Source organism: Panthera pardus, unplaced genomic scaffold, assembly GCF_024362965.1.
Source record: "Panthera pardus isolate Hobbes unplaced genomic scaffold, ASM2436296v1 HiC_scaffold_10, whole genome shotgun sequence".
NCBI lineage: Eukaryota > Metazoa > Chordata > Mammalia > Carnivora > Felidae > Panthera > Panthera pardus.
In genome coordinates, this window is record NW_026526655.1 from 28,263,141 (window position 1) to 28,277,149 (window position 14,009).

The 14,009-nt window shown below is 42.1% G+C and overlaps 1 protein-coding gene across 9 annotated transcripts in view; it reads left to right on the plus strand.

The window, feature by feature from the left end:
* PLEKHM3 (pleckstrin homology domain containing M3) overlaps positions 1–14,009 on the plus strand; it is a 196,900-nt gene that overhangs the window by 41,498 nt on the left and 141,393 nt on the right. For all 9 annotated transcript variants that reach the window (XM_019446213.2, XM_019446215.2, XM_019446216.2 and 6 more), the window contains one exon: positions 3,171–4,106. In XM_019446213.2, coding sequence (XP_019301758.2) covers positions 3,171–4,106 — 936 coding nt within the window. The remainder of the gene's footprint in view (positions 1–3,170; positions 4,107–14,009) is intronic.

The window sequence follows — 14,009 nt, forward strand, 5'->3', positions numbered from 1 at the left end:
AAATTCCCTTCTTCCTCTTCAGCAAATAGCAATCTTTGTCCTTAAACCACTGCACTGGTATTACCGGATGAGAAGAGGAAGAAGGGGTCTTCACTAGAGGAACTGAACCGGCTCTTCATGCCCCAAAGTGGAAAGCAAGGGGGAAAGGAAGAGTTCTGGGTTTGGGTTTTGGTTTTGGTTTTTCTCTCCCTTTTTCACAAGGAATTACTCTCATGGTTTCAGTATGAAATTTTTGGGTCCAGTGATTCATTTTGATCATCCTTTCCTGTTTTACTGAGGAAATGGTTATAATCATTGTCAGCGATCCCATCTGAATCATTTATGATATTAGTTAAGATAGATATTATTCATTTGTGAAATTGAACACTTTACAATAATGTGTGTGAGGTTAATTAAATGAGTTGAAATGATACAGTCTGGGGAAATAAAAGTTGAACTATAAGTTAATGAAAGCTTAGATTTAAATATATACCTTCTGATTTGTCAGTAGCACAAATATTAAAAATAAACTTCAGATAGAAATAGAAAGTAGCAATTATTAGAGATTAAAGAGAAATGGTAGTTCTCTGGCCCTCTACAACTCAAAGAAAATTAACACTTCACACAAGAAATATTGGTAAGGTCTGATATAAACAGGCCCTCCGGATTGGAATACGCACCCCAGAGGATAGTTTCCTGATCACATTTGCTCTCTTCTTCTTGATTTTTCTTTCTCAAGAAATTAACGCTACAAACTGCAGCCTATAAGGATGGACCATTTCCTGTGACCAACACCAGTCTTTTCTGTCTCAGTTTAATGTACCTATTTAAAGAGGGCTGAGACAGGTGGGGGGAAAAGTCTGGAAATACAATGAATTCTTTACCCTTACTCTGCATCAAGAAGGTGAGGGGACTTTGGAAATTCCCGGGAAGGATTTCCCATCCAGTCCACCCAAGTCAGAAAGAGGTGAGATTTTAGTCAGGTTTGCTGCTGACTTGGGCCCAATTAAAGCAGAATTTCTTTCTTCTTTTTTTTTTTTTTTTTTTAATGTTTATTTATTTTTGAGACAGAGAGAGACAGAGCATGAACGGGGGAGGGGCAGAGAGAGAGGGAGACTCAGAATCCGAGGCAAGCTCCAGGCTCCGAGCTGTCAGCACAGAGCCCGACATGGGGCTCCAACTCAAAGACCGTGAGATCATGACCTGAGCTGAAGTCAGACACTTAACCGACGGAGCCACCAAGGCGCCCCTAAAGCAGAATTTCTAATTCATGCTAGCTGTTGTAAAAAGCTCTCAGGAAGGAAAGAAAAGGAGAGAAAATTTCCTAGCTAAAAGCAAGAAAGATGGTTTTATTTTGCTCAGGGATGCATAGCTGAGCCACTGGGTCACAGGACAGATGGGGGTGGAGGAACACATGGTTACGAGTCTTATTATGGAAAAGCTCGAACTACCATCAGCACTTGATGGAAATGAGTGGGGGAGAGGTAGCAGCAGTGTCTTTAACAGCACTGCCTCCCTTATTACATTATCCAAAAAGATAGATAACTGAGAATAGGCATCCATTATCTCTCTCTACAAAGGGATTAGTGTGGGTTGCAAGAAATTAATGGCTTTTGAGTTATCACAGAAATACTAATGAATGTCAGGACCAGAGATGTAAAGCAGGTAAAATTGGCTTTTCTCTGCCTTATTTCTCTCCTTTTCTTTTTTGGTTTGCTGTTTTAAGATCTGGATCTGTGTTGGATTTATTTCTTTACTTTTTATTTTTTCCCTTCAGCCAAGATCAGAAATCATGCCCTTTGGAAGTGTGATTTGTCTTCTTTAGGGAATGACTTCATTAGTTTATGACTGTCTCCAATGTGTATCAGCAAGAGATTTAGAAACATCTCAGAAATGAGAATCTCTGTCAGGGAAGAGTGCTGCCTCTTGCATGGATGTCATTTGCATGCCTGATAAAAATATCAGGAAGTCTCCCAAGTCACAGTTGCCTTCTATTAAAGTACTAAACTTGTATACATTGCAGCTAATCGTTGATTAAAGATGGCACAACCAGATAAACTTGTGAAACAGGGGAAGAGAAAGGAATTATATCTACTATATGCTGGGCGTTGTGCTACAAGCTTTATTTCTCATCTAATAAGTACTTTCTAAGCGCCTGCTATGTAGTAGGCATTGTACTCTGTGTTGTAAAAAAAGGATGAAAAGACAGACCTCTCCTCTTTCCTCAGTGGAGCTTGTAGTCCAATGGGGAGGACAGACTTTTTTTAAAAACTTCAAAATTGTATTTGTTCAAAAATTTTAATAAACTATTATAATACAGCCTGACAAGAGTCCATCAAAGAGGAATAATAGGGATACCTGATACTGACCCGGGGTGTGTGTGTGTGTGTGTGTGCGCGCGCGCATGTGTGCAGATGAGGGGTTGGGGAATCGGGACAGGGTCTGTTCCTGGAAGACAGGATGGCTAAGTGAAGGGTAAGTGTGTGGTAGCTAGTGGAAGCAGTAGGAAGGAGCACTGTAAGCAGGCGGTAACAGTATAAGCACAGTCAGGCTCAGAGGTGAGAGAGAACTGCTATCTAAGCAGAGACCTAAAACATGGGCTGGTTGAGTCCAGCCCGGGGAACTGGTTACAAGACAGAAAGCTCATGAACTGGCCTTGAAGACTAACGGGGGTATCTGAGACACAGGAGTTTAAGAGAAGCATACTTCATGCTCTGTCCTCTCCATGGGCGGTTCCTGGCTTTACTAAAACCCAAATAATGTGTATTAGCAAGGAGTTAGGTCAAGAGATAGGAGGAATATTTGCTCTCATGTATTTGGTTTTCTGTAGACTATTACCTAGAAAACATGAAATCCTGGTGAAGTGCCAATTATTTCATGGACCCGTGGGGGAGAGTCACAGTTTTCCACACAGACCTCCGCATGTCACACTGACATTGCAGACCCCCCCCCAATACTTAATCTTATGCTCATAATTCCACCCTAGGTAGGCTATTGTGGACCTGAGATTTACCCCCAATTACATCTTGTGAATTGTACTGTCTTGGAATTGTACTACCTCTACTGTGTTTAGTTTGAACCAGAAGGATGTCATTCCCTGATCTCTGATTTCTTACACCTGCCTTATCGTCTCCTTGAGTTCATTCGTATCAATGAATTAATACATGGCTTCTTTTGTTTTTCCTTTCTAGAACACAAGCAAGCATTCCCAAATATTCTGAAGAAGGGGTACCTGGAGATCAGGAAGGACCATGACAGTTACTGGCAGAGCTGTTATGCAGAACTCTCACCCTACAACTTATCCTTCTACAGCCTAGACAGCAGTGGCAATCAAGCCCTCTATGCCACCTGCCAGCTTTCACACTTCCAGAGCATTTCCGTGTTGGGCAACCTTGAGGCCAGGCTGGTGGATACTGTTCTATATGACAACACTCAGCTCCAGTTAAAGGCAGAGTCACCATGGGAGGCTTTGGACTGGGGGCAGAAGCTTTGGGAAGTCGTGCACGCCGCGGTGCCTGGTTACGTGGGAAGGCAGGATGAGCTGGCAAACTCCCCAGGACTTGGTCACCACGCTGACTGTACACAGAACCATTGTTTACAGAAGAAATCCAGTGAGCTGCTCGCGCCATCACCTGTCTTGGAGAGCCCCAAACAATACCAAAACATCATCAAATCAGGGACGCTGTACAGGCTAACCGTCCAAAACAACTGGAAGGCATTTACTTTTGTGCTGAGCAGGGCCTACCTTATGGCTTTCCATCCCGGCAAGCTAGACGAGGATCCCCTGCTAAGCTACAATGTGGACGTGTGTCTGGCTGTCCAGATGGACAACCTAGATGACTGTGACTCTTGCTTTCAAGTCATTTTCCCCCAAGATGTCCTCCGCCTCCGTGCAGAGACCCGGCAGAGGGCTGAGGAGTGGATGGAGGCTCTGAAAACAGCGGCCAATGTGGCGAGGAGTTCAGAGCAGAACCTGCAGGTCACCCTGAGGAGCAGACCCAAGGATCAGATGGGCAGGCATGAACTCAGGAAGAACAAGCGTCAGTCTGTGACCACCAGCTTCCTCAGCATTCTGACAACCTTGTCTCTGGAACGAGGACTCACCGCTCAGAGTTTCAAATGTGCAGGTATGAAGCAAATTTTTAGTCTAAAGCTCCCTAAAGAACAACCTGAATCCTGCAATTGGAATTCACTGTAAAAATCCCCTCGATGGGCTAGTCACATGTACCTCTTGTTTGAAAAGCATCTCTCCTTCAAGGAGTTTCCTACCGCAAAACGTCTGTCTATCTTCATGCCATGCTGGTGAAGTCAGTAGAAGGAGATAGGCTATACGCCGCTGAGTCTAAATGACTTAGCCGAAGCATAACCAGACTAGAATCTAGGCTTCTTGCCTCTGCTGTGATTCCATTTCCTCTGTCTTTTTAAATAAAGGTCACTGGGAATGTGGATGTCACAAATTGTCTCACAAGAGATATTCAGACCCAAAAGCTGACTGCTGACACTTCTTACCGAAAAAAAAAAACAACAAAACAAAAAAAAAAAACAACCCGTCTATAGCCAGTAACTGTCATTGATCATGACCTTGTCAAATCCTGTTAAGGAAGAATCTAAAGTCAGCCCTGACAGAAAATCTGGAGGTGACTAACAGCAGGGTAGATGATGATTCAGCAGATGACCTCTGAGTCATGATGGGCCTGTGCCTCATCCTGGGGAAGCCCAGGGCTTCTGAAACTGCTATGGAAGGGTGAGACACAAAGTAGAGTTGAAGGCCAATTATCTGTTATTTCTTAAAACCCTATTACTGCTTCTCTCTCCTACTTCTCATCCCTATCACTTTCCCCTGAAGAGTAAACTAGACAGAATAAAATCTTCCCTAAACCAAATCTATGTATCTACTAGAAACTAAATCAAATTATTTCCCTTTCACTAAACCCCACAATTTGGGACAAGAAATTTTCCTTAAGGTAAATTTACCATGAAGGTAATCTAATTGGAAACCTGATTTGGAAGATTTTAATTCAAGTGTGTCAGATTGAAGTATGTTATTTAAAAGTGAATGGGACACTCACCAGCAGCCAAGACCAAATTTTCAATTTTTGCTTGTTCCTGCATTGAAAGCCAAATAGTGGTGGCACAGGGAAAATTTGAATTTAGGTTAGTTGTGATGATTCCCTTTTCTGTTGAAAAATAATGTACCTAACGAGGGGATTAAGTGAATCATCCCTGCTTTCTCTAGAGGGGCTCTGTAACTGTGGAGCAGAAACTCGCGGGGTTGGGTAGGAGAGACCAGAAACACTGAGCCGGTAAGGAAGCCGCACTAGGTGATGTGCATGTATCTGCAGGTGTGAATGACCTTGTGTGAAGTCAGTCAGCTACTTTTGCAAGATGGTTTTGAAATAGGGGGCCACTGGCTTTACCATAGGTTGTAGAAATTACTGACATTTTAGTGTCTTATTAGTGCATGCGTTATATTTCAACATTCAGTCACTCAACGATAACTTATTGATGCTGATTCTGGGAACATTCTGGAATCATGATACACTTCTGTGGCTTTGGATTGCTGATAGGGTCAACAAATCTGTTGTGTTATTAGAATCAAGGAGAATAGCTGAGCCTAGTTCTCAAGGTAGAGACTGGAATTGCTGAGTTGGAAAACTTTCTAGTAAAAGGGGGAAGAAAAGTCTCAAGGGTTACACAGGGATTGTCACCTAGTTGACCCCTAGTCCACCTTTCTCTCATAAGTTTGCTTCCTGACGGAGGGTGCACTGCCCGCGTTCTGGACTTCATTAGCTGTGTTTCTAGCACTCAGAGGAAGGAGAAACACAGGTACAGGTAGCATGCAGCAGGTCCATCACATCTAGCAGTTGGAGAAATGAAAATGGGAAGAAGACAAAAAAGGGTGAGTAGAAGAGGCAGGGAGAAGGAAACTAAGTAGAAAAGAACAGGGGAAGGATTACCGAACGGTCAGGGACAGAACTTTTTGGCAGCTGCTTTACTTAGGTTCTGTGTTTTAAGATGTCTCCCTGTGCTGTCTAAATGTCCTCACTGTTTGGCCTGGTTGGAGAACAGGTTGAGGATGGGTGGTAATAGGGAATCCAGGAGGCAAGAGAAATGTAATCTGAAACTCATTTGCCCTGCTTAGCTCTTACCTTCGTGCTTTGGTTGGGAGGTCTAATAAGGCACGGCGGGGGGGGCGGGGGGGGGGCGGTTCTAATTTGGGGTGGAGAGAAGTCAATCCTAATTTGTGCAGTATGGTCCATTCCAAAGTAGCAATTTTTATTTCCTTTCAGTGCCCCTTCAATCGGAAAATGCTACGTTCAGTTGCTTTGTGGTACACATGGTTTACCAGCTTGCTTTTCATTTTCCCTAATTCCAATATGCAATACTGGTTTCCTACCCCAGGTAGGAATACTTCATCTCCTGTAGGGGGCAGAGTCTCAAAAGAAAAAGGCTAAAACTCGTTAAGCAAACCTCTGAATGTTTTTTAAATTTCTTGGGAGGCTGTTCATTATATTAAAGATTATTATATCAGATGGAACTTTAAAAATTGATCTGTTTCTCACAAACACAATTAATCTAAACCAGCCGTCTATTCATTTAGTACTTGTGTCCCCTAATGTTTCATCCTTGTAAAGATATGCATTCGGTGAAAAAGCTGGTTGCATAGTATGTTTATCTTCTAAAATGGCAAAATGTCCATTAAGTTGTTTTTAGTTGAACTTGGCATCATCTATTATTTTAAGGAGAAGCTAATTCAGAATATTGCATGTTCTAATGACTCTCTTTAGAATATAAGTTTTTATGTCCACTTAGTCCCTACCCCCTTAAATATTTTTTTGAGGATTTATTTATTATTCCCCGTTAAATACTTTTGATGAAAAAACTTTAGAAGTGGACAGTTGCACGGAGTAGCTCTTTATTGTGATGTCATTCGGTTGCAATCCAGCCGAGCTACAAATGTTGGCTTTAAATCTACAGATTAGTGCAGTTGGCCTCATTTCATTAAATTCTTTCTGTAGGTGAAGAATTTTTGATATCCTTTTTGGAAACTTAAAGGGCCCCTGCAGAGAAAATGGACCATGACCATCCCCAAATGCCTGAGGTTATGGTTTTGAAAATACATGCTTATGCGTATAACTTTGTATCTCTTAACATGTGCTTGAACTTTTTATAGTTGTATTTGATTATGTGTGGTTTGTTCCATGGCTTCCTCTCAGCTCCACGGCTGCCTCATTCTAGGAAGCCCCAGTCACGGTGGTCGTCTTGTTGTTCTGGAACCTACCTTGGTCATTCTTGCCTTCAGGGCCTTTGCACTTGCATCTTTTCTTCCCAAAAACATGCCTTTGAAAATGAAGCTCTTTCATTCATCCTACCACTTACCGTGTGCCGAGTTTCTTCCCATGTGCCAAAAACTCAGGTGCACGTGGAGGAGTCTTTGCTCTAAGAAAGCAGCTGTGCTCCTTGCCCTCGTGGAACTTGCAGTCCGCCAGGGGAGGCGGACGTTAATCCGAGAATTACATCATGAAGGGCACACGGCAGCTGTGACGAGAGCTAGAGAAGTGAGGCCCACACACTGGATCAGAGAATGGCCAGGGGTGGTCTCAAGTAGAACTACATGAAATTGCAGCTCTCCAGTCATTTTTGACCCACAAAAGGAGTTTGATAGGGTTGAACTTAATACTTGACCCTGAAGTCCCAGAAGGTTCCTGAGCAGAGGAGCATACGGTGAAAGTGGGATTTCAGAACATTTCATTTGGTGCTGCTTCAGTACAACTTTTCAGAAACACCTCTGTGGAAGACAATGAGGTGCGATTCTTCAGCGAAGAATCTGGTTGGGATTCGAAGTTTGGTTTGGCAATGAGGCGTCTGTGGTATTAAAATATTAATGCTAAAACAAATGATTATGCGGCTTATTAAAATATTTATGAAGTATGTAGCTATAAGTGGTTCTAAATTAGGTTGTTCACAAAATGCTGTATAAATCCAATCATAAGGCAGCAGTCCTGTTTTCTTCAGGAATTAGACATGGGCACATACCTGTTTCCCCTCAGAAGATATGTGGACTACATACAGCTATTTTTCCTGTAATTTCCCAGCAGTCAGGAAACCTACCAACTGAGCACTGTAAGAAAAGGGCCCAGGGCCTTGTGTTAGGTGCCGCTGCCACTAAACCCTTCCTTCTGTCCCTGCTTTATAATCTGGGAGTGAAATCAGATGGCCACCATGGGACAGTGTTCCTGATTCTGAACTGAAGCTGAAAAACGTTAACAGAAGACACAGCAAGAAAAACAGTGAGCCGAGGGGATCCCCTCCACCCTTTCCACACAGTCAGTTTTATGGTTTTACTCCTTCGGCTGCTGTTTAACCTCTTGGGACTGCTGTTGGTAATTACATCTCTCTGGCATTAAGAGCTTTTGCTTTCCTTTTTTTACCCCCAGCCCTTGGGAGGAGTAAGCCCAAGGGGGGGGAAAAGTTTTGCTGTGAATTCTTCAGCCATTTAGTGCAAATTCCTGTAATTACCGGCATTGTGTCCTCTCTGAATGGCACATAATACAGCAGAAGCCATTCCTAATTGAGACCTTACAGGAGGTACAAATCCTCTCTTTGTTCAGCCTGACAAATTAGTGCCAGAAAGTGGCAGGGTCCGAGTGGGAATCAAAGGCAAGAAACACAAAGATGGAACTTAAGGCTACAGTAATAACCCTCTCTTGTCCTGAAGGGAAAAAAGGAATGACCAAGGAAAAGATGAAGTTTTTTTTTTTTTTTTTTTTTTTTTTTGTTATAAATTCCCTTGACATGACAGCACCTCGGGGCTGCTCTATTTATTTAGCAAAAGTGATTAAATAGTAATACAACAGGGCCGCCCATTGTTTCCCTGGGTGCCCCTACCTCACAGACCCCTGCTGCCTCGGCTAATTGATTGACAATGAACCTCTGATAAAGAAGTATGTTGTTAGGACCTAGGTGGGGGGAGCACTTTTTCTCTCTCTTTGTGTGTCTGAGCGAGTGTGTGTGTGTGTGTGTGTGTGTGTGTGTGTGTGTGTGTGTGTGATTTCATTTTTGTTTGAATTGCACTCTAGTTTTTCTTTGCCCCCACCCCTTCTCGCCCCTTCTGGCCCCTTCTCTCCCCTTGCCTTTTTTCTCCAGAGCTTTTCGGTGGCTGCTCCCAGAGGATACAAACAGGTAGAGAGGAATGAGAATTGTAGTGCAGGCTTTTGACAAGTTTATCTTTGGAGCAAACTTCCTCCTCTCCCCCTGCTCCGTTTAAGACAGAACAGCAGTGTGAGAAGAGTGAAAAGGAGAAAGGGGCTGATTATTAGTACTTCAGGGTCACAGAAGTTTTTTCTTGTTGTTATTTTCTCATTTGTGAGGATGGATGTCTGAAACTAGTCTTTGAACTAAGATTTTTCTCTTAAATTCCTTACTCAACTTTGAAAAAAATTTACCCACTAATAACATTTACATGTTGGGGTGAGGGCGGCTGTGGAGTAAGAAATAACCATTTGAATGATTTCGTCTCTCCCCAGTTCCTGAGAAGCCGGGATTGGTTATTTGAGGGTGGAATCTGGCTGCTGGGGGCGTAACTCCGTCCCCCCAGGACGCTGGAAGCAGTGGGAAGAGGACTAAAGGCCTCTAGGCAGATAATTAATAGCCCCTGGTTATATATGCTCAACTAGCTGAGCAGAAGCTAAATCCCTAATTTAACTCCGTTACAGCTGCAAAAACAAATCATTTCAAGCCCCTATGAAAGCAAAATATATTAAACAAACAGTATCGACCTTGTTAATACCACAAGGCATTTCGTCTGATAAATGAGGGCGTCTTTCTGGCAAAGGCCTATTTTATGACATCGTTTAGACATAAAGTATACCTTTACCCTGGTAATACAAGCATCCCTGATAGAAAGTATGGAGTGGTTAATTATTCATTAAATAGCTGCCAGTCTGGAAGTAAGCAACATTTCTGAGTTGGGGTAGTTACTTACTGGCCTTAGCATAAATCATGCAGAATAGCAATTCTTAAGAAAAAGAGAAATTGAATTTGGGAGTTGATTATGCATGTGAGTCTAGGTAAAGAAAGATATGTGGGTTTTTAACAAGGGAAGTTGTATATTATGCTCTTGAAGGGGAAAAAAACTTTTAGCATAGCCAAAATCTGTTTTGATTCTCATGTGAAAAATTAGGGGATCCTCTAGTAGCCAAAGTGCAAGATCTGCTAAGGAAAAGAGGGACAGAAATAAAAAGAATTGACTTTCCTTGATATCTCCAATTCCTATCTTTAGTACTGTTTTCAAATTTGTGTCCCACTTGCTAGGAATGATGATAATAAGGTGAAGATTTATTTGAGTTAAGGAATAGGAAGGTAGCCAATTGGAGGAGAATAAGGCAATAAAGAAAAACTTAGATATTCCCCTCCAAACATATAAAGAGCTTGGATAAAAGAGAATTTTTTTTAGTTTGTTGTTGCCTTTTTATCTTGTGTTGTCTTCTTTTTAGTGTATTGAGTTGTTGTCTCCCAGAGGAGAAGTCTCATATGTGTGTGTCCTGAAGGGCTAAGTTTTATTTTTCTAACCTTTAATATGACCATGAAAGGGTTGCTGATAGGCAAATCTTTCAGTGGAGTTCTGGTGGTGGGTTCATTTCAACAAGCATTTATTAAACCCCTCTTGCGCGCCACATACATGCTCTGCCAGGTACCTTGGGATATGCAAGTAGGAGTAATATGCAGGCTGTGCTCCTTAGTGATTTATAGAATCCCCTCCAAGAGGACATGGGGCTTATAGGGGGTGAACAGGAGAATGGGACTGGGAGGTAAGGGGCTAGGCTGTCATGGCCACTGGCTTGGAGTTCGACACACTCCCTTTCTGGCTATGCTAGAGAATCCCTGTTGTAGAGAATTTGAAAACTAAAGAGTTGAAGTAGCGTCTCTTCCCACTTCCCCATTTTATTTTATTTTTTAAAGTGTATTTTGAGAGAGAGAGAGTGAGTGCATGTTCATATGGGGGAAGGGCAGAGAGAGAGAGAGAGAGAGAGAGAGAGAGAGAATCCCAAGCAGGCTTCATGCTGGTAGCGTGGAGCCCAGTGTGGGCTAAGTCACCCAGATGCCCCTCACTTTCCCATTTTAAAATTCATCCTTAGATTTCCTATAGAATTAAACTCCAGGAAGTCTCCTTGGCTTTTACTACCCATCTATCAAAGATAAAACTTGAATTTTGGGGGGTGCCTTGGTGGCTCAGTCAGTTGAGCCTCCGACTCTTGATTTCTGCTCAGGTCATGATCTCATGGTTCGTGGGATCGAGCCCGGTATCTGGCTCTGTGCTGACTGCAGGGAGACTGCTTATGATTCTCTCTCTCCCACTCTCTCTCTCTGCCCCGCCCCCACCCACTCATGTGAGCTCTCTCTTTCTGTCTCTCAAAATAATTAAATAAATTTTAAAAAAACTTGAATTCTTGTTATGGGTTCATTGTGTAGTAGGTGCTATGGGAGATGTAAGAGAAGCAAAGATATGGTCTGGACCCTCACGACTCATCCCCTGGTTGAGGATGCACAAAGGAAAATGAGGAATTACTGGACAGCCAGGTCAGGTCCATGCCCAAGCATTTGGGCTTTTTTTCTTTTTTTCCTGGGACAGTGCCCATAGGCATTCTGAATGGTCAGGTTTGACATACACAACACAACCTCTGACACAACTAGGCTGTCCCGAACCCAGGTAATAGAATGGTTTACCTTTATACCAAGAAGGTTGGGAAAGCACCAAAATCTGCATGTGGTGTGTGCCCAGGCTGGCTTCGAGGAGTTCAGGCTGTGAGACCTAGAGTTAGGAGGTTGTCTAAAACGAAAAAACACGCCAACAGGCCCTATGGTGGTTTCCATGTGAGCTAAGTGTGTTTGTGACAGGATCAAGTGTGCTTTCCTTATTGAGGAGCAGAAAATCATGGAATTGTTGAAGGCACAAGCACAGAGTCAGAAAGCTAAATAAAAAAGTGAAGATTTTTTGAGTAGTAAAAAAATCAAAAGACTTGTTCTGTTAAAAAAAAGAGGGGCGCCTGAGTGGCTCAGTCTGTTAAGCATCCGACTCTTGGTTTCAGCTCAGGTCATGATCTCACAGTTTCATGAGTTTGAGCCCCATGTGGTGGCAGCACGGAGCCTGCTTGGGATTCTCTCTCTGCCCTTCCCCCACTCGCACTGTCTCTGTCTCTCTCAAAATAAATAAATAAACGTTTAAAAAAAAGAAAGGAAAAAAGAAAAGCATTTGGCAAAATCCTCAACATGGAAAAACATGGGTTTTTCACAGATTATAGTTATGCCATTTTGTGAATGATTGGCAGCTTTACACAAGGATTGTTGACAAATGGATCCCTTTCAGCCTACCATGTTGTTGGTAAGGTACATGATAATAATGAGAATGAGCATCATTTAGTAATTAGGATCAACGACTCTGGAATCAGAGTGGGTTTCCAGATTTGCTACTTACTATGTGACCCTACATAATTACTTAACCTTTCTGCATCTCCATTTTTTAATCTCAGATGTGAGAAAATAATCACGTCTACCTCGTAAGTTTGTAGTAGGAATAAAATGAGGTAAAAGGGCTTGGAAAAGTGCCTGGCATATAGTAAGTGCTATATAAGGATTAGCTCCTTTTATTATTTGTCTACATAGGACAGTAATTATCTGGATAAAGATATCAGGCATACTTATCAAATTTGGAACTCTCATAAAACTATATTGGACAACTAGAGGGTATTATGCTAAGTGAAATTAGAGAAAGACAAAGATCATATGACTTCACTCATATGAGGACTTTAAGATATAAAACATAGGGGAGAGAAGCAAAAATAATATAAAACCAGGGAGGGGGACAAAAACATAAGAGACTCTTAAATATGGAGAACAAACAGAGGGTTACTGGAGGGGTTGTGGGAGGGAAGATGGGCCAAATGAGTAAGGGGCATTAAGGAAAATCTACTCCTGAAATCATTGTTGCACTATATGCTAACCTGGATGCAAATTAAAAAAATAAAAATAATAATAATAAATTAAAAAACTATGTTGGACAACTAATATGTTGAATGACAGAATCCAGATTCTGAAACACAAGCTAGAGAAATGGACCAAACAAGTGATATGGGGCACCTGGGTGGCTCAATCGGTTGAGCATTTGACTCTTTATTTCAGCTCAGGTCATTATCCCAGGGTCGTGGGATTGAGCCCCATGTCCAGCTCTGTGCTGAGCATGGAGCCTACTTGGAATTCTCTCTCGCGCGCGCTCTCTCTCTCTCTCTCTCTCTCTCTCTCTCTCTCGCTCTGCCTCTCTCCCCCACTCGAACACTCTTTCTCTCTAAAATAGAAAGATGTGATTTTCGTAGGGATAAATAGGTAGTCCCATGCTTATATTCAGAAAATTAACTACAAAGATAGATCTGATGGCCATGGGTGAAAATCAGCACAGTGTCAAGAGCCCTGACAAATAAGACTGAAAGAACTGGAATTGTGACCTCCAGGCAAGTCACTTAACTTGTCTGAGCTAGTTTTCTCATCTGCAAGATGAAGAGATTTATTAATTCAGCCCTTCTGCAAATGTTTATGGAAGCCCTACTATGTTCTAAGCATTATGTTTGATGAACAGAGTAATCCCATTATTTGCTCTCACAGAAATTCAAAACTGGAAGCCAGACAAATGAGTAATTATAGCATGCAGTTGAACTCAAAGGTCTTTGAATTTCCTTCCAACACTTCCATCTGTCTGGGATATTTTAGAGGGGATGGCCTTGCTCTATATGGTCCCTTTTATCTCTTATTCTGTGATTTTTTTTTTTGGCTGTCTATAGAAGATTAGAGAAAATTATATTAATGTGGTCCCTCCATTTAAACTTCATTTAATAATAATACCTTTTTCCTTTGAGGAAGGTATTTTAAACCAGTAGAAATATCACTTGACTAAGAAGACAGGAGTTGGGAATCTTTTTCCTGACTCTGATGTTTATCATTGGATAAATTTGCCTTTTTATCCTTTTTTGCAGTCTAAT